General features: G+C 37.1%; 2 protein-coding genes and 1 long non-coding RNA gene across 14 annotated transcripts in view; 1 reads left to right on the top strand and 2 right to left on the bottom strand.

Moving 5' to 3' along the window:
- Positions 1-21,107, bottom strand: part of LOC126424985 (serine/threonine-protein phosphatase 6 regulatory ankyrin repeat subunit A-like) — a 332,104-nt gene that overhangs the window by 120,169 nt on the left and 190,828 nt on the right. The window contains exons 1-2 of one of the 5 annotated variants that reach the window (XM_050087877.1): positions 2,563-2,648; positions 2,142-2,242 (exon numbers count right to left, since the gene is read on the bottom strand). The exons of 1 other annotated variant lie outside the window; for it this stretch is intronic. The gene's annotated coding sequence lies outside the window, so the exon portion shown is untranslated. Of the gene's footprint in view, positions 1-1,582; positions 1,763-1,803; positions 2,084-2,141; positions 2,243-2,562; positions 2,675-21,107 lie in introns of those variants that run through there. 3 more of the 5 variants (XM_050087875.1, XM_050087876.1, XM_050087878.1) reach the window with 3 other exon arrangements.
- Positions 2,930-6,625, top strand: LOC126424990 (uncharacterized). Its single transcript, XR_007576241.1, has 3 exons — positions 2,930-3,020; positions 3,167-3,263; positions 6,452-6,625. It is a non-coding gene; the product is annotated as an uncharacterized LOC126424990 (long non-coding RNA).
- LOC126424987 (E3 SUMO-protein ligase ZBED1-like) lies at positions 8,154-14,943 on the bottom strand. Of its 8 annotated transcripts, none has more exons than XM_050087879.1 (11): positions 14,846-14,943; positions 11,841-12,859; positions 11,075-11,733; positions 10,846-10,952; positions 10,670-10,738; positions 10,497-10,566; positions 10,320-10,388; positions 10,146-10,216; positions 9,972-10,042; positions 9,536-9,708; positions 8,154-9,417 (listed from the first exon to the last, which is right to left on the bottom strand). In XM_050087879.1, the coding sequence occupies exons 1-3, from the start codon at positions 14,901-14,903 to the stop codon at positions 11,080-11,082; spliced, it is 1,731 nt and encodes a 576-aa protein (XP_049943836.1). In that variant the 5' UTR covers positions 14,904-14,943; the 3' UTR covers positions 8,154-9,417; positions 9,536-9,708; positions 9,972-10,042; positions 10,146-10,216; positions 10,320-10,388; positions 10,497-10,566; positions 10,670-10,738; positions 10,846-10,952; positions 11,075-11,079. The 8 variants fall into 8 exon arrangements, with proteins under 8 accessions (XP_049943836.1, XP_049943837.1, XP_049943838.1 ...); XM_050087880.1 differs by having other exon boundaries at positions 9,668-9,708; XM_050087881.1 differs by lacking the exon at positions 9,536-9,708.

The raw sequence follows: 21,107 nt of genomic DNA, 5'->3' as shown, positions 1-21,107 counted from the left end.
GAAGACATTTTATTCAGATTTTACACAGGTACAATACACGAAAATTTCGTTAGGTAAAAAACACAGTGCACAGGCATCAATCAACCTAGAGCCAGCATACACAGTATCTATTTTGCTATATTTTTTTTTTAAGCACACACTTCATAGCCATTGCTCTTGCTGACAAATGTAACTGTTTACATCAGATGGTGTAGTTCCACAAAAATAAGATCGACAAAAACAAATTTTACAGTACTGGGTATATCACTCAGAAAACCATGGTATTAAGCATTTTATAGGTCAAGACCCCTTTCTAGAAAGAATTTTGTTTATGCTTTTTTATTAATGGCTATCTAGCTAGCCTAAACGAGAAATTCATCAAATTCACAGACAAATTTGTAGAGGATACTTTATTGGAATAAAAAGAAAGCAGGCAATAGCCTCATTCATGAAATTATTAACAGAATCTCTTCAAATTACTAATTCGGCCAATTATAATGGCATAGGGATTAAGCTGCATCAACAAGAGCTCCAACATGCCAAATACATTTAAAGATTATGCTTAACAGCATCAAAAGAATAGTCAAAAGCTTTGTCCATGTAAAATCGTTTGTGTAGTATGATCTGCCAGAAATTGATTTTAAAGCCATTGACATGATTATGGATGTTACAAGATTTGGTCGTAACAATAATCAGTAAAAGTGTACTTATGGTGTACCGCAGTTTTTACGTTGTGTTCTATTGTTGATTAGTTGTTAGCGCGATAAATGATGGTGTGTGTATGACGAATCTTGAGTCGGTGGTCGGCAGCCAATCAGAATGCTCGTTCGTTATTTCCTATAGTGTGTAAATAAAGATAGCAGGTATTTTGTTCTGCGTGTCTAGAAATTAGTCACATCATGGGAATTTTTGGCGAAATCGGAAATACGATACCCTACTAAGTTATTGCAATGACGAGCGTATATCAAATGCTCTGCTACACATTAGTCTATGCCAGCAGTTGTATTTTCATACTACAATAGCCCAACTCTCTACCAGATTGTCACATTCCGACCAACATATGCCTTTGGCTTCGCCTCTGATCAGTCTGTAAGCACATCCAATTTTCTCCATTCGCATTTGTTGGCTCCCCCAATTGACAACGAAGCTATCATATTACAATTTAACCTACGCCTTGGGTTACGGTCAGTCTATCACCATCTCCAGCTTTTCTCTCGCTACCCATATTTAAAACAAACTAATTCCCTTATTGGGCTTAAGGAAATCATTAGATTTAACTAATCTCATCGCCCACCGAATAGTAACTATCAACTGGATATGACGAAGGGAAACAAAATAGCAGTAGAAGGGCGCAGCGAAGTAGTTTAGTACACCGTAAGGGCATCTTTTCGCCGTGTTAAGGCGCTGGCGTCACAGTTCTTGGCACTTTTGGATAACAAATTGAACTAAAAATGACGCATTTTCGAGAGATCTTTATCGTGGTGTATCACTGAAAGTATATATTTTCGCAAGATCCATATCGTGGTAGTCGACCGCGACCTTACACAGACAGTAACTTTTATTGTCCGAGGGGAGAGGAGTGGGGGAGAATATGCGCGCCTACCTCCCTAATTATCATACGGATTGCTCTTCTTGTGGTGAGAGCCTCATTCGAATCCTTTTATGCACCAGGATGAGTCTCTTCACTCATTTCAAAATTAGAAAAAGAAACACGCAATCCACAATGCAAAGAAAATTGGAGTACACAAAGTGGTGGCAAGGTCCAAATGCGGCAGTCATCGGTAGTACACAAACCATTTTATGGTAACTAACTTAACTACTAACTACAGCTCAGCTGTTTGGTGCTGTTGGCAGTGACCGTTCAGGCCCGACCTCTGCCGGTATCTTACGCAACCACAATTCAAAACACTCCCCACCAAAAACTGCACGATGCAGTTTCCGCAGAAAAACAGCGAACGGCTGTTCGGTTGCTTCTGTCGTCCTATCACAGACAGGACACGTGACTTCAAGGAAACGTCAGTTTTTCGCCGCGTGAACGTAAGAAATATACTGAGTATGCAAAAACGAGTAAAAGTAGGAATGTGAATGTTTCTGATTAACACACTGAAGCAAAGCCACGTGTTCATACGCATTAACTGGTGAGAAAAGTAAAGGCGCCTTACCAAAAAACAGCACCCAAAGACTTCGGGGGAGGAATTTTAACCAGCACTGCGGCACTCTAAACGATGGAACTATTCGTTTACAGCTTCCCCGGTCGTTCATGCTGACACCAAAAGAAATAAAAATAAAGCGATAAACTTAAATTTATTTTTGACGCGTTCATATTTTCTAGATATTCAGTTGTAAACCTTCAATAAGTTGCATTACCAATATCACACTAATTTCCGAACGCGTACTTTTACATCTACTCCCGAGATGGAAAAGGTGAAAAACCTTCCCAACAAAATGCGTGCAGATACTATTTCAATTTAGACTTCTATTGACGAAAGTTGATTGCAGGCAAGATTTAAGCCTACCAACAAACAAATACCGACCTTTAAAACGGACTGCACAGGCAAACCAGTAAAATTGTGAAGAACTTACCACTGGATTCCAATATAACTAGTGATTGCGACGTCAGTAAGGTTACACTCAGCAGTTGCAAACCACGCCCAGTTACCTACGGCGACAGAACTCTAGACTGCGCAGCCAAGGTTATTAACTACGTAGCAAGATAAATCGTCGTATATGCCGACAGTGGTGATGGGCTAAACTGCGATTTTCCGATATCAGTGATTTCTGTGACTGCTACTTTTCAGTATCTGTGATTCTTAACTGTGATTTGTCGCAGTTAAGAATCGCAGTTAAGGAATCCAGCTCTTGTATCCCACCGCACCGCACTCTACCACTGCGATTTCTGCTACTTCTGCGATTTCTGCGACTTCTGCTACTTCTGCGATTTCTGCTACTTCTGCGATTTCTGCTACTTCTGCGACTTATCTCCGAATGAAAAAGTTACATGTGTTCACACAGAGAATTGCATCTCAAGAAAACTGACATTAGTAAGTGTGTTTTACAATTGTTCTTCCGTTGGCTTTACTTTTGTATTAAAGAAACAATTGTGAAAATATTAATATGTTAGTAGCCAAACAGTACCGTAATAGTTCGTGTTTAGAAAAAGAACTCTAACGTATTGTTATGTTCACAGGTACCCGAAATACATTTCAGTCACTCAGTAAAGCGATAATTCGAAATATTATCGTCAATAGCCACTGCGTTTTTAGACTGTCTTCGTCAGACGAGAGGTTAGTTTCTAAGATTTCGATGAACTTAATTACTTAAATGAGATCGTTCTTGCAAATGTGAAACGTCCCCCATTGAATGGCTTTCATGGCAACAAATATTAGTAATACTACTTTGTCAATTACATTGCTTGTAATTAGTGACAGCAAAAATGTTGTTGTTGTTGTTGTGGTCTTCAGTCCTGAGACTGGTTTGATGCAGCTCTCCATGCTACTCTATCCTGTGCAAGCTTTTTCATCTCCCAGTACCTACTGCAACCTACATCCTTCTGAATCTGCTTAGTGTATTCATCTCTTGGTCTCCCTCTACGATTTTTACCCTCCACGCTGCACTCCAATACTAAGTTGGTGATCCCTTGATGCCTCAGAACATGTCCTACCAACCGATCCCTTCTTCTGGTCAAGTTGTGCCACAAACTTCTCTTCTCCCCAATCCTATTCAATACTTCCTCATTAGTTATGTGATCTACCCATCTAATCTTCAGCATTCTTCTGTAGCACCACATTTCGAAAGCTTCTATTCTCTTCTTGTCCAAACTATTTATCGTCCATGTTTCACTTCCATACATGGCTACACTCCATACAAATACTTTCAGAAACGACTTCCTGACACTTAAATCAATACTGGATGTTAACAAATTTCTCTTCTTCAGAAACGCTTTCCTTGCCATTGCCAGCCTACATTTTATATCCTCTCTACTTCGACCATCATCAGTTATTTTGCTCCCCAAATAGCAAAACTCCTTTACTACTTTAAGTGCCTCATTTCCTAATCTAATTCCCTCAGCATCACCCGACTTAATTAGACTACATTCCATTATCCTTGTTTTGCTTTTGTTGATGTTCATCTTATATCCTCCTTTCAAGACACTGTCCATTCCATTCAACTGCTCTTCCAAGTCCTTTGCTGTCTCTGACAGAATTACAATGTCATCAGCGAACCTCAAAGTTTTTATTTCTTCTCCATGAATTTTAATACCTACTCCGAATTTTTCTGTTGTTTCCTTTACTGCTTGCTCAATATACAGATTGAACAACATCGGGGAGAGGCTACAACCCTGTCTTACTCCCTTCCCAACCACTGCTTCCCTTTCATGTCCCTCGACTCTTATAACTGCCATCTGGTTTCTGTACAAATTGTAAATAGCCTTTCGCTCCCTGTATTTTACCCCTGCCACCTTTAGAATTTGAAAGAGAGTATTCCAGTCAACATTGTCAAAAGCTTTCTCTAAGTCTACAAATGCTAGAAACGTAGGTTTGCCTTTCCTTAATCTTTCTTCTAAGATAAGTCGTAAGGTCAGTATTGTCTCACGTGTTCCAGTGTTTCTACGGAATCCAAACTGATCTTCCCCGAGGTTGGCTTCTACTAGTTTTTCCATTCGTCTGTAAAGAATTCGTGTTAGTATTTTGCAGCTGTGACTTATTAAACTGATAGTTCGGTAATTTTCACATCTGTCAACACCTGCTTTCTTTGGGATTGGAATTATTATATTCTTCTTGAAGTCTGAGGGTATTTCGCCTGTCTCATACATCTCGCTCATCAGATGGTAGAGTTTTGTCAGGACTGGCTCTCCCACGGCCGTCAGTAGTTCCAATGGAATATTGTCTACTCCGGGGGCCTTGTTTCGACTCAGGTCTTTCAGTGCTTTGTCAAACTCTTCACGCAGTATCATATCTCCCATTTCCTCTTCATCTACATCCTCTTCCATTTCCATAATATTGTCCTCAAGTACATCGCCCTTGTATAGACCCTCTATATACTCCTTCCACCTTTCTGCCTTCCCTTCTTTGCTTAGAACTGGGTTTCCATCTGAGCTCTTGATATTCATACAAGTCGTTCTCTTATCTCCAAAGGTCTCTTTAATTTTCCTGTAGGCGGTATCTATCTTACCCCTAGTGAGATAGGCCTCTACATCCTTACATTTGTCCTCTAGCCATCCCTGCTTAGCCATTTTGCACTTCCTGTCGATCTCATTTTTGAGACGTTTGTATTCCTTTTTGCCTGCTTCATTTACTGCATTTTTATATTTTCTCCTTTCATCAATTAAATTCAATATTTCTTCTGTTACCCAAGGATTTCTACTAGCCCTCGTCTTTTTACCTACTTGGTCCTCTGCTGCCTTCACTACTTCATCCCTCAAAGCTACCCATTCTTCTTCTACTGTATTTCTTTCCCCCATTCCTGTCAATTGCTCCCTTATGCTCTCCCTGAATCTCTGTACAACCTCTGGTTCTTTTAGTTTATCCAGGTCCCATCTCCTTAAATTCCCACCTTTTTGCAGTTTCTTCAGTTTCAATCTACAGGTCATAACCAATAGATTGTGGTCAGAGTCCACATCTGCCCCTGGAAATGTCTTACAATTTAAAACCTGGTTCCTAAATCTCTGTCTTACCATTATATAATCTATCTGATACCTTTTAGTATCTCCAGGGTTCTTCCATGTATACAACCTTCTTTCATGATTCTTAAACCAAGTGTTAGTTATGATTATGTTGTGCTCTGTGCAAAATTCTACCAGGCGGCTTCCTCTTTCATTTCTGTCCCCCAATCCGTATTCACCTACTATGTTTCCTTCTCTCCCTTTTCCTACACTCGAATTCCAGTCACCCATGACTATTAAATTTTCGTCTCCCTTCACAATCTGAATAATTTCTTTTATTTCATCATACATTTCTTCAATTTCTTCGTCATCTGCAGAGCTAGTTGGCATATAAACTTGTACTACTGTAGTCGGTGTGGGCTTCGTATCTATCTTGGCCACAATAATGCGTTCACTATGCTGTTTGTAGTAGCTTACTCGCATTCCTATTTTTCTATTCATTATTAAACCTACTCCTGCATTCCCCCTATTTGATTTTGTGTTTATAACCCTGTAATCACCTGACCAGAAGTCTTGTTCCTCCTGCCACCGAACTTCACTAATTCCCACTATATCTAACTTCAACCTATCCATTTCCCTTTTTAAATTTTCTAACCTACCTGCCCGATTAAGGGATCTGACATTCCACGCTCCGATCCGTAGAACGCCAGTTTTCTTTCTCCTGATAACGACATCCTCTTGAGTAGTCCCCGCCCGGAGATCCGAATGGGGGACTATTTTACCTCCGGAATATTTTACCCAAGAGGACGCCATCATCATGTAATCATACAGTAAAGCTGCATGCCCTCGGTTATCCTTTTAATTTTGCAGACGCAGTTCCAACCCCGATTACTGGTTTCTGTACGTATCTATCCACTTCAAGGCTCTTGGGAGAGAATCGTGAATATTCAAGACAGCTCTTAGAGGATTTGCAGTTTAAAAGTGCCATAATTATGAAATAAGTGTGCATAATGAGTGATTGAACTGTGTTTAATTTGAAGTTCTTATGCGATTTTAAAGGAATGTTAAATACAGTGAGTGAATAAATAAAATATTTTACACGTGTTAAGCAGTCCTATACCCAAAAATTTTCCACCATTTAATTACTGGTAAAGACTTGTAGGAGAGTGTGACATGCCGCCGTCCCCCATCCCCCTTTCCACAGAAGCTTGGTGTGACACTGACCTGAAATATAGAGTATGCATTTTGAGCCCGTTATGAAAGTGGGAAGTACAGATCTTAAATCAGGAATCATTTAAGTGCAGTACTTGAAGGTAAACCAGGAAAAGTTTACTTATGAAGGTGCTTGTAGTGTCAGCAAAAAGTTCTTGTGTGCAGTTGCTATGTAGAACGCCAGGTGCAAAATTTTCCTCCGTAGTTTTGAACACTGTCGGAACAAAAGCGAGGCACTCATATGATTCAATACTATTGTCTTTGTTTCATTACACTTATACAAATGTCAGAGTTCTGCTGTGTTAACATTGCAAATTCCTGTAGGCAGGTGGAGTATTTACGATAATTGTCATATTGGAAGCAGAATCAAATACATTTTTTAGGTTACTTGTCTCTAAATGATATTTTCAGAAGAAATGGGCAATGCTGCTTCTTATTGATAAAATACATTCAGTTACAGCTGTTTGGCCAACCATTACTGGTGCTGAAAGTGCGTGTCGTCATACAGTATGCACACACAGTCCCAAGCTGAGGCATATTACAAGCGTTAAAACCACTGAGGCAGATTTTTTTAAATATGTAAAGTAAGTTGCCAATAGCTTTGAGTATGAGGTTATTGGACTTGTTTTTAAAAGTAGTGTAGTTAACATAAAGACCAAGTAATACTTCAGTAATCCTGCCGAGATAAATTTTAAGGGCGAACACCTAGATTGTGATGCCAGTATGAAGTCGCAGTTGCAATTCCTTTTCCAGTGCCTAAGTTTAAAATGTATAGGCCCTATGTAATAAGTGGCTGGATTGGAGCAAGCAAGTTGAACAATTCACAGCAGTTTGGTTTTCAGAAGATGGTGACACTACAGCTACATTTAGGGAATAACATTTGCATAAAACAGATATTCAGATTTTTCACATGGAAATGGGACTGTTTACCCATGTCTATTAGAAAGATGAAATGTTACACTTGCTCTCCAAATTTTAAACTTGTCTGCAGCCCTTGCTCTTAATTTGGTTCAAAGAAAGACACTGGTTGCTGGAAAGGTACATTCTCACCTGGTGAACTTACCTGCAACTGCAGGAACAAACTCCATTAAATTCTGTATATTTTTAGCTTTGTAAGAGACTTAACAGTGCATTAGCAAGTGGTCTCGGGAAATGCTAGTGAGTACAGTGAGCAGTAACCTTGTGACCTTGAGCACATATCTAATGCCATCTGACTGGCTATTGCAAGGGATAAGAGCTATTTCCTACCAGGTAAAATGCACACTTATAATTTACTGAACAGGTTCAGGAAATGTCAAATATGTGGTGGCAGCTACTGTATTTCTGTTTAAATTCAAATAGATTTTATTTATCTATGGTTTTACATATGGCATTGTCAGTAAATATTAAATTATATAATGTTGGTGTAAATACAGTTACATTGTTATGTAGACAAGCTGTTTCTTCTACATAATTCAGTTTTTCAAGTTACACAGACTGCAAATATTTAAAAAAGTTACAACTTGTCTTATTAGGACACATTTTTTACTAAAAGATCTGTGTTACAGGAAGCATTTTTCTGTTGGTATTTATCTACAGCATTTTACTGACAAATTCATGAAAATGAGCATTTTCTGAGCTGGAAACTTGTACGTCCTGGCATTTGCCCACGGTCTGAAGGAAAACCAGCTCCTCAAAACCCCAGAAGGACGTTATCAACTGTGTACAGTTGTTGTGCTACATATTAAATATTTTATGTTGCAGTCTTGAAGGATCCTCTTCTTCTTCCTCCTCCTCCTCTTCTTCCTCTTCCTCCTCCTCCTCCTCCTCTTCTTCTTCTTGAATCTTGGGTTCGCCTCGTCAGGTTACATGAAACATTTGTACAAGTATGAGCAAAACAAACATGTACACACATTTCACATACCCCACATATTAATCTTGTTATTGAATGAATAATAAAATCTCAACAGTTTTAGTCCTCTCAAAGTGCAGGTGGCTCTTAATTAATGCAATTAAAAAAGTTCTAAATAACAAAGTAAAATTTGCTAGTTGGGATGGTTCATTTTTAGCAGGAGACAGGAACATATATGTACATCTACAATCAACAACAACAAAAAGAAAAAAAATCACTATTAGTGTGCATTTGGAACAAATTTTTCAAACTTGCTTGTGTTCCACCGCTGGTCGTGGCTTTTTCTGGTTTTTGGGTCTTAAATTTGGTTGGTATTCTTTGCTCATTCCAGTTTTGATCCACATGTTGTCACCAAATTCATTATGGAAAAGATAGCACAAAACAGATTATTGTATGTCTACAACATCACACATTACAATCAACTTTTATTACATATATATAATTTTTTTCCTTCAGCCTAAGCTCATGGATTATCATTGACTGACTGTCCTCACTTGTAATATTCTAGATGGTATTCCTGTTATTTTTCAAGTCGAGGTGCTCAAGAAATTTCTGAAACATAACTTAAAGTAGCAGGTTTTAGTATAAAGAAATAACACTTCCAGGATTTACATTCACTCACCATTTTAATCATTACAAAGCTTTGTGCCTTAATGGCATCAAATCAGTAACTGTGCTGCATCCAAGTCACAGACCTACTGCTCCCAGTATGACCTGTTCCTCTGTCACCTTTCTGTGGACAAACGAATGAACAAATAGTTGACGATCTATAAGATTTAAATGTAGTAGTGGATGATGATGAAATTCTGGTTAAAAATATGTGGTCTCTGCCTCATTAAATTGTTCATTACCGTGCATATATCAACAAAACTAAATCTGTGTTTTTCAACAAACAGAAACTAATATGACAAAGAAAACACAGTCTTGGAAGTGATATCAGTGGTCTGTGTTACCAATCTTTTGATGCTAGAGATGTAACTCACATTTATGCCAAAGTGAAATACTTGCAGTAAGTGAAAGGTGTCTGCAACAAAAGGAAAAAAAATTAAATTTTAGTAAGCCCACAGTGTATGACGAATGACTTGTTTGTGATCCTTTATAGTGTAAGGATTATGCTATTATCTTAGTGCAATACATTATAACACTCAACTTCGCACAGTAACAAAGTGAATCAGAGCCCAAACATTTCATTTCATTCGTGTTCCTAGTTATATCCCATACATCCTAAATAACTTATTCCGGCAAAATTATTCTTAGCATGGAATTATGAAACACCAAAATACTCACATATTTTACATTTTGCTAATCATCATACAGTTGTGTGGTCTTGTTTGCTTGTGTTGAAAGTGCCCAGTTACCTGCATATAATAATAATACAAATGAGTTCACAATTATCTACAGGACAACATGTGCTCGAGAAGAGTAAAAGGTTTCCTACACATATTGGACACAAATACTCACATATTTTACATTTTGCTAGGCATCATACAGTTGTGTGGTCTTGCTTGCTTGTGTTGAAAGTGCCCAGTTACCTGCACATAATAAAAACACAAATGAGTTCACAATTTTCTACATGACAACATGTGCTCGAGAAGAGTAAAAGGTTTACTACACTTATTGGACACAAATACTCACATTTTACATTTTGCTAGGCATCATACAGTTGTGTGGTCTTGTTCACTTGTGTTGAAAGTGCCCAGTTACCTGCATGTGATCAAAATACAAATGAATTCACAGTTGTTTTTTTTTCATGAAAACATATGCATTAGAAGAATAAAATGTTTCATCTACATACTGGACACACACACTCACATGTTGTAATATTGATAGGCATCATACAGTTGTGTGGTCTTGTTTGCTTGTGTTGAAAGTACCCAGTTACCTGCATATAATAAAAATACAAATGAGTTCACAATTTTCTACATGACAACATGTGCTCGAGAAGAGTAAAAGGTTTACTACACTTATTGGACACAAATACTCACATTTTACATTCTGCTAGGCATCATACAGTTGTGTGGTCTTGTTCACTTGTGTTGAAAGTGCCCAGTTACCTGCATGTGATCAAAATACAAATGAATTCACAGTTGTTTTTTTTCATGAAAACATATGCATTAGAAGAATAAAATGTTTCATCTACATACTGGACACACACACTCACATGTTGTAATATTGATAGGCATCATACAGTTGTGTGGTCTTGTTCGCTTGTGTTGAAAGTGCCCAGTTACCTCCATGGAAGCAAACCTCACACGGGTCCAGAATTTTCTGCAAGACAGTGTATGCATGTAAGAAACATATTGAAGATGATAATTATTCTTGTTTATATACAACTATTCTGATTATGATTAGTTCAACAATGTACTGTGTTCTAATGATGTATCACTTACCAGCACTAATCACAGGTACCATTGGCATTCAGAAATATTAGTTTTTCTATATTCGATGGCTTGAGGCGGGTTCTTCTGTCATTTATTAAATGTCCAGTTTTTGAGAAGACCCTCTCACAAGGCACAGAAGTTGCTACAACATTAAACCTCTCTTTCACTACTTTTGCAATGGTTGGGTATATGTATTGATTTTGTCTCCACCATGCCAGAGGATCCTCATTTCTACTGATGACTGAGCTGTCAATGTACCTTTGAACCTCTACAATAGCACATGACTGTACTGTGCCCTGTGGCTGTGCATGTTTCACTAACTTATCGAATATGCCCCACACAGAGAAGGATTCAGTTGCCAAATTGTTTGGCTCAACAGATTGTGAAGGCTGAATACCTACTGGCCTACATTTTTCCAGTTTCTGGGCAACAATATTAATTAATTGTTTCTTCGTGTTGTCTGCTGCTGCCTGGTTCTGAAATGCCAGCAGTTTGAAACGTGGATCCAGCAGAGTAGCAAGGGCAATGGACTTGCTCTGCTCAAGATTCGAAAACCGGTTTGTAAGCCCTTCTTTTAGTGCCAAAACAACTTTCCTTGAAACTTCATGTAACTGCATTTTGGCTATTTCATCACATACTGCCAGAAGTCCACGTGTCAGGACTATAACCTGAAAATTGAGACAAATATGCTAACAACTACACAACATATAAGGAAAGTATACAATAAAATGACATTGAACTTACATGAGCCAAATAAAGTAAATTATTAACTTACCAAGCTGCCAGTTGGGTAATCCTCTGCACTGAGCTGCCTCGAAACCTGCTCAAACGGTTTCAAAATTGAACAGAGTTCGGAGCAGATTTCCCACTCATCATTTGACAGTGACGGAAGATCTGTGGGCCTGTTACAAAGGGCAACTGTAATTTTCACTGCCTCTGACAATTCGACAATACGTTCCAACATGAACAGGGTTGAATTCCACCTTGTGGGCAAGTCCTGGATCAATTTCTTGATGTTTACTTTGCCACTGTTCTGTTGGCATGTTAAGAGCCGCTCTGTTGCACTGCTGCTCCTTTTAAAAAAACCTACAATTGTCTTGACTTTCTGGTGAACTTCCTGAACATTTTTAAGTGCATCCTGCACAACTAAATTAAGAGTGTGAGCATAACAACCAAAATGTTTCCACTTGAGAATGGTGGAAATAGCATTTTTTATATTTGGTGCATTGTCCGTGACTACCATTAAAATTTTGCCACCAAGACTAAATTTGTCCGTAATTTTAATCAAAGCTGTGGACAAATTTGAGCTGGTATGGGCACCACTGAAATGACTGCATTCCAGCAGTACAGACTGTAATCTGAATTGCTCATTTATGAAATGTCCAGTTACAGCCATGTAACTTTCATTAGAAGCTGATGTCCAGCAATCTGTTGTTAGACAGATTGTCTTTATGCCTTGCAGCTTTTGTTGTACTTTCTCATTTGCTTCTGCATATGCTGCTGGCAACATTACATTTGTTACAGTCCTTCTACTCGGTATTTCATAAGCAGGATTCAGTGCATGTACAAAACTACGAAATCCTGAGTCATTTACAATAGAGAAAGGTTGATAGTCTTTTGTGAACAGACCCATTAATTTGCTATCCACCTTCTTCTTTTGAATCAGTCCCATCTTTTTGGGAACGTATTCTGTGATGGCTGTCTGATGCTGTGATGTGGAGGGAACTGCTTCCCCCTGTGTGCTGCTGGCTGTGGTGCCTTCTTCTGGCAACTCCACTGCAAGAGAGGCTTCACCTATAAAACAATAAGCTGAACATCAGCATACAGATTGTGTCAGCAACAGAGGCAGGATATACATTTAGAGTACAATTTACTTTCCAAGTACTGTATGCTGATGACATGACACTCTTCACTGATGGAGAAAATCAGAAATATATTTTAGAATACTACAAAGTTGTAAGTGAAATGAGCAGTGACTGGTGCAGGGCCAATCAATTAACAATACATAAAATAAAAATGAAGGTAGTTTACTTCACCCTAAAGACATTTAAACAAGACACAAAATGTGTTAAATTACTGGAATTGCATTTACATCAAAAACTCGCATGAGATAAGCATATAAATCATCTGTGTGGCAAACTTGCTAGTACTCTCTTCCTACTACACAACATGAGATGCATTATTAGTAAACATTTATTAATTTCTGCATATTTTTCTTTCTTCCATTCACGATTGCAGTATGGAATACTGTTTTGGGGTAACTCAGTGAATTCAAGTATCATCTTGAAGTGGTAGAAGAGAGCAGATGTATATTGCATCCACCACCAAGACAAAGCTGCAAAAAAACGCTTTAAAGAATTCAAGATAATGACTCTGCCCCGTATGTGTACTTACATTAAGAATTTTAATTTAAGATCACAACTCCATGCTCATAACATCCAAAATAACAGTAATCTAGATGTTCATACTCAAGACTGACATTAAATCATAAGAACAGAAAGCAATCTATTAATGAATAGTTTGAAGCATCCCATAGAATTGTGGTTCGAATGTATGCTATACTTCTCAACTGATGAGTTTCTAAACAGTGATAGACAGGAAATATGCACTAGCAGTAACCAGGTGGTAACTACATAATGAAGTATGACTATAGGTGTGCGACAGTAATGTATAAGCATTCACACTTTTTTTCTACAGGGTAAATAAGATAACACATAATTATGCAGATACTTTTGTATATTATGTGATAAATGTAATTAACTATTACTACTGCTGTTATGTTAACACTGTGCAGTACCACTGTAATTATGATTATTTTATTATTACCATTATTTTAGCATATGTATATTTGTCCTGCACATAAATACTTGCATAATTATATTTTGCTTTTATGTATTCAATTATTGACGACGCCAATTGTATGGATAACATACTGATAGGCAAATAAAGATTCTGTTCTGTTCTATTAATTATACGTGCAATGTAAACCTTTCCTCGCGCCACTTCAAGTTTGAAATCTTATACAACAGTAATTAAGAGCCACGTAAATACAATACACCATTCAGATTTTAAATTACATCGCACTTCACTCGATGTTAATTTGGTACAATCAAAATCAAATCGCAGCCTTGAGTTACACTATACAGCAACAAAAAAAAGTGGAAACTTATTTCTAATTAATGTCTGAAGTAGAACATAAATTTCAGGGAAGTGAACATCCACGTTCTAGTTTAAATAGAGCGGGCTCGCGGGTTGCTTTGCAGCCTGTTACACTACGCTATATATTTTCAACACGAAATACTTAAAGAAGCTGAAATCTTCACTATAATTCGGACAGTTAATGTCATTTAACTATTCTAGGAGCAACTGCGCAATTTCCACAGGAAATGGTCGTGTTGGATGAAATTATAAGTGTTTCCCTGTGTAAATGTTGTGCGCGCATGTTGGTAACGGCTGCGTCGGGCTTTTATGTCGAATTCTTATTGGCATTGCCAACAGCACAACACAATGGCGCACATTTCAAGTGCCACGGACGGCGAGAATATCTCGTTCAAATTTCAGTTAAGCTCGATGGGGATTATTACATTTACAAACGCATATACCATAGGTAGAAAATTGAAAGTACAATCCTAGCCCCAAGAGTAAATTTTCTAAATGATCTACTTAAAATATCACACAGCCTAGCATGTTGTTTTCTTGGTATTAACAGCGCTGTTTTAAAAAGAGTGCAGACAAAAAACAATTAATCATCCCATAAATCAATCAGTTGTTGCAACGTACCTGGCTCTGGCAACACAGGGTCGACGGATCTTGAAGAATTTGTCGCAAAGTTCACCATTACATGCGACCTTTCGATATGTTTCTTCAAGTTCGTCGTGCTGGTTTTGTACGACAACTTTTTGCCGCATAAACCACATTTCGCAAACTCTTCATCCAGAACAGTGAAATGATTCCACAATTCGCTCCTCCGTGATCGCTTCATCTTGGCAGAAACAAGAAGTAAACCCTTGAACGACCAGAGACGAAATGGAAGAAAATCAGGAAATACTGTCCCCACTCTGGGAATTTTCAACTAGTTGGGAAAATCCCAGTAACGTAGACGTAACTAATGGGATCGAATCAGCCGCCTATAACATAGGCCGTGGTTCAATTCTTCGACCATACATCGATCTCATCTCATGTCCTTATAACGAAGTACGAAAGTCGATCAACAGATGGCACTCGACAAAGAATGTTAACTGCGCTTTTTATTTGCTACTTGCGACTCTTAGTTGCGACTTGTCACGGAAATCGCAGTTAGACTCGATACCGTATCGCAGAGATAGACGTAGTACGAACTTTGGCCCACAGATGGCACTGTTAACCGCGCTTTTTAGTTGCTACTTGCGACTCTTAGTTGCGACTTGTCACGGAAATCGCAGTTAGACTCCATAGCGTACCGCAGAGATGGACGTAGTACGAACTTCGGCCAACAGATGCCACTGTTAACCGCGCTTTTTAGTTGCTACTTGCGACTCTAAGTTGCGACTTGTCACGGAAATCGCAGTTAGACTCCATAGCGTACCGCAGAGATGGACGTAGTACGAACTTCGGCCAACAGATGCCACTGTTAACCGCGCTTTTTAGTTGCTACTTGCGACTCTTAGTTGCGACTTGTCACTGAAATCGCAGAAAGCAGTGCTAAATTCGACCAATAGATGGCTCACGTCTTTGAATGTGAAATACTATTTGCGACTGCTAACTGTGACTGAAATCGCAGTTAGATTCTGTGAAGTTGCTACTGTGATATCTGTGACTTCTCAGTCACTGTGATTTCTAACAGATACGCGATTTCCTGCCCACCACTAGCCGACAGTGTCACAAACAACTGAGGGAACGGTCATACCAACTACGCTTTGTCACATTTCCAAAGTAAAATTCGGTTTACGTTTGGTGGCACGCAACGGAACGTCAAAACATTCCACAATTTCATTTCAAATGGCGGCATTCATACACGCCATCAACGCACGCGATGCGAAGGTCAAGGTTTCTCGGGAAGAAAGTATGACATATTGAATATGAAATGTCCAGATTAGTTTAATATTCTATACGACACCTGTTTAGGTGTTCTCAAATAACTCACTAATACAACACAAATGAAGCTATCTAAAAATGCACAATAGTTCTTGGTGACTTTAACATTAAATTTAACAAAAAAATAAAAACAAGGTACAATTATTAAATCCGTTTAACACATACAACATGCAACCTACAGTGTAGGAAATTACCAGATATGGGGATGGGTCTGAAACAACACTTGATCAGATATTTACCAACAAACAAAGCTGTGAGTACAGTGTTGAAGTAACAGACACAGGCTTTTCTGACCATATAGCTTTAAAAAGATGATAAGGAATGAGAACAATAAGAAATACACAGTCACTGAAAAATATGTACAAAGAAGACTTATTAATGCAGACAACATAAAGGTATTTAATATTATGCTAAAAAGGGTGCAGTGAGGCATAGAACAAACTGATGATGCAGACAAAAAGTATGACAGTTTTCTGCTATGATATAGCATTCCTATTAAAAAGAATTAAAATCAGTGAGAAGACAAACACATGGGTAACACAAGGGATTAAAAAAACAGCAACCACCCTTAGAAACCTAAGCAAGTATGCCAAAATAAATACAACAATAAAACCATACCATACGAAATATACAAGGGTCCATAGGAAAGTTTTACAGGCAGCAAAAAGGCTAAGCAATGATTCATACAAGAATAATGGAAGCAATAAATCAAAATCGATTTGGAAGGTTATAACCAATACCATAGGAAAATGTAAAACCAAGACCCACTCATAATTTCAAAATTAAAAGTGAGGGTAAAGTGATAGAAGATGCTCAACAGGTAGCCAATATATTCAATGAATATTATGTGAACATAGCACCGAACCCAATTAAAAGTCTGTGCAATTCAAACAACAAAAACATAAAAGTACCAACTTGTGAAAAGACGATGTTTCTGTACCCAGTAACAGAATGTGAAGTTACAAATGCTATTAATAAACTAAAAAATAAAATGTCTTGTGGTATTGACGGAATTCCAGACAAGGTAATCAAACACAGTTCTACCAGTATAGATACTCACCTACATGGCATTATTAATACTTCTTTCAGGACAGGGGTGTTCCCATCAAAACTAAAACTCTCCATAAAGCCACTTCACAAAAAGGATAGTACAGCTGACATAAATAATTATAGGCAAGTCTCATCATTGTCAGGGTTCTCTAAAGTAACTGAAAGAGTAATGTACGAAGGGCTAGTTGACTTCCTGAATAAAAATAAAATACTGACTAATGCTCAAAATGAGTTTAGAAAGAACAGATCCACAGAAATGGCAGTCTTCCAATTCATGAAAATGGTTCTAAATGCCTTGGACAAGAACGAATTAAGCTGTGGCATATTCTTAGATTTATATAAAGCATTTGATTTAATCAGACATGACTTATTGCTTATAAATCTAGAATGTTATGGGGTCCGTGGACTTGCCTTCAAATGGTTCAAGTCTTATTTCTCTGATAGACAACAGAAAGTACAAATGTGTCATGAAGGCAAGAGAATCTTTCAGATTAAAAAAAAAAAAAAAAAACTAGCTATGGAGTGTCACAGGGTTCTGTGTTAGGCCCTCTGTTGTTGTTGGTGTACTTAAACGATTTGCCAAACCATCTGACAGTTGCAGAAATGGTGATGTTCGCTGATGACACTAGCATTTTTATAAAAGGGTACACTGAGGATGACTGACAGCAGAGTGTCTCTAGGACAATAAATGAGACAGGAAAATGGTTTAGTGATAATGCTTTGATCATAAATAAGTATAAAACGGTATTGATGAATTTCAGTAATATTAAAAGTAAAGCTAGAAGAAGAGTAAAAGCTGAGTTAGGAAACTATGTTATTGCACAAGCTCCAGACACAAAATTCCTCAGTATATGGGTATATGAGCATTTGAGATGGAAAAAGTTTTGAGTAAAAAATTAAGTAAATGCTGCTATGTGCTAAGAATGCTTTGGGAATGCTGCAACATTGAATCATTGTTGTGTGCCTATTATGCTTCCATGAACAGTTCGCTTAGATATGGTGTGATCTTCTGGGGAAATACAGGTATGGCAAAACAAGCTTGCAAACTTCAGAAAAGGGCTATTAGAATAATGAAAGGGGTTCCCTGCAGAGTGTCATGCACGGAAATATTTAAAGAATTTAAAATAATGACTCTTCCTACCTTATATGTTTATGAATGTGTATGCTTTCTGAAAACTCACCAGGAATTTTCAACGGGGATTATTTTCACAGAGACACCCACAAAGGAGCACTCTACCAAAAAAGTGTAAACTACCAGCCCAAAATAATTTTTAGTGCATTGCCTTCTACAATAAAGAAAAGAATTTCATAAATTCAAGGTAGATCTTAAACAATTTTTACTAACACATAGTTTTTATAGCATTAAATAATATCTGCATATGGAAAAGTAATATTATTTATATATACTGATATAAAATATCTGTATTTATTACCCAAGTTTTTGAAACAAATTAAAGATAAGAAACTATATTGTATATTGTAATTGACTACATACATACAATGTATATTGTTAACAGATGAATAAAGAGATTGATTGATTGATTGATTGAAAGGTGTTGGTTGCCCACGGGAATAATTATACATTTTAATTTTACAATGGTACTGAATTCTAGTTTGATGATGTTCATATTGTTAATTAGTTGGTTGAATGTTCCATTGATCAATTGCACGGTGTGGTAGCTGTTATGATATGGAACATGTCAAGTTCACAAGCAATGCATATATGAAACATATATATCTATATGATTAATATTTCTATTATTTACCCCAATCCCTTAAATGGCACTAAATGCATATACTATATTTATAGATTTATTTATTCCTATTCAAGAATTCATCTATGGTATAGAAGGAGTTGTCAATGAGATATGATTTCAATTTATTTTTTAAACTATTACAGCTGTCTGTCAGACATTTTATGTGGTAATTTCTCAAAATTTTTTATAGCAGCATATTTTACCCCTTTCTGTGCCAAAGATAGATTGAGTAAAGGATAGTGTAAGTCTTTCTTTTTTCTGGTATCATAATGATGAATGTCACTGTTGTTTTTAAACTGGTCCATGTTGTTGATAACAAATTTCATAAGAGAGTAAATGTACTGTGAGGCTGTTGTAAGAATTCTCAATCTTTTAAAAAGATGCCTACAAGATGTGTGACTATGAACCCCACACATTATTCTAACCACTTTCTTTTGAGCAGTGAATACTTTTTGTCTAAATGTTGAGTTACTCCAAAATATTATTCCGTATGAGATCAGAGAATGAAAGTATGCAAAGTATGTTAGCTTACTAATTTCTATATCCTCAAAATTGGCAATTATTCTGATTGCAAAAGTTGCTGAAACTAGTTGCTTTAGAAGATTCAAAATATGAATTTTCCAATTAAGGATCTCATCTATATGTAGACCCAAAAACTTAGTATGCTCTACCCTGTCTCCTGACTTCTGTTGATGTGTTATATTTATTGAAGGAACTGTACTTTTTGCAGCAGAAAATTTGATGTACTGTGTTTTTTCGAAGTTTAGAGCAAGCCCATTTGCAGAAAACCGATTAATGACATTTCCATAGACCTTATTTGTATTATTTTCAATTGGAGCGTCTTTTACTGGATTAATAATGATGATTGTATCATCAGCAAACAGTGTCAGTCTAGTTTCCTGTTTCAGATAGGAAAGGAGGTCATTTACATATATCAAGAACAGAAGGGGACCCATGATTGAACATTGTGGAACACCTAATGAAATTCCACCCCAGTAAGATGAAGTGGCAAATTTATTTAAATCACTTGGCCCATATAAGGAAACTCTTTGCTTCCTGTTCTGTAGGTATGACTTAAACCACTCATATGCTATTCCATTTATACCATAGAATTGTAATTTCTGTAACATAATGTCATGGTTCACACAATCCAATGCTTTGGACAAGTCACAGAAAATGCCTTTTGGTGACATTTTACTATTTAAAGACTATTATGTGGACAGTAAAATTGTGTATTGCTGTCTTAGTGGAACAGCATTTTTGAAATCCAAACTGTGATTTACTAAGTATCCCATTACTGTTGAGATGGCTAACCACTCTTGAATACATTATTTTCTCGAAGATTTTTGAGAATGCTGTAAGCAAGGATACTGGCCAAAGAATGCTGTAAGCAAGGATACTGGCCAATAATTATTGACATCTGTGGTGTCCCCCTTTTTGAAGAGAGGCCTGAGAATGGCATATTTTAACCTGTCTGGGAAAATACCTTGAGTCAGTGATGCATTACATCTGTGACTCAGAACAGCTACTCAAACAGAACATTTATTTTTCAGAGATTTAATAATGTTACTTATTTCAGAAGAGGTTATTAGATGAAACTTATTCTGACTAATTTTTTTTCAAAACAGACTCTTCCATGTACTGCCTAGCTTTTTCTTTTGAACTGTTCTCACTAATTTTTCTCCTACACTTAAGAAATGGTTGTTAAATACATTATCTACTTGTGTACTGTTGGTTAGGACAGTCTTGTTCTCTTTATTAGTAATACTACCAACCCCAGTTGTCACTTCTCCTGTCTCCCTCCTAGTAACATCCCAATTGATTTTATTTTATTGCCAGAGTTGTTAATTTGTTCTATAACATACATATTTCTTGATTTCCCTACAACCTTTCTCAGTATGCTACAATAATTTTTATAGTGTAAAACTACTTCTGGATTTTTACTAGTTCTTGCTGTCTCATACAGTTTTACTTTCCTTTCTGAAGACACTTTAATACCTGTAGTAACACAAGGTTTCTTTGAAAAGTAAATGGTGTTACATTTTGTAATTTTCTTTGGGAAACAATGTTCAAAAAAGGATATAAATTTATCAAGAAATATGTTACATTTATCTTTAGCATTTGGTTCATTATATACATTTCCCCAATTAACATTTCTTAAG

This window comes from Schistocerca serialis, chromosome 10, assembly GCF_023864345.2.
Source record: "Schistocerca serialis cubense isolate TAMUIC-IGC-003099 chromosome 10, iqSchSeri2.2, whole genome shotgun sequence".
Classification (NCBI taxonomy): domain Eukaryota; kingdom Metazoa; phylum Arthropoda; class Insecta; order Orthoptera; family Acrididae; genus Schistocerca; species Schistocerca serialis.
This window is presented reverse-complemented; position numbering and strand designations above follow the sequence as displayed.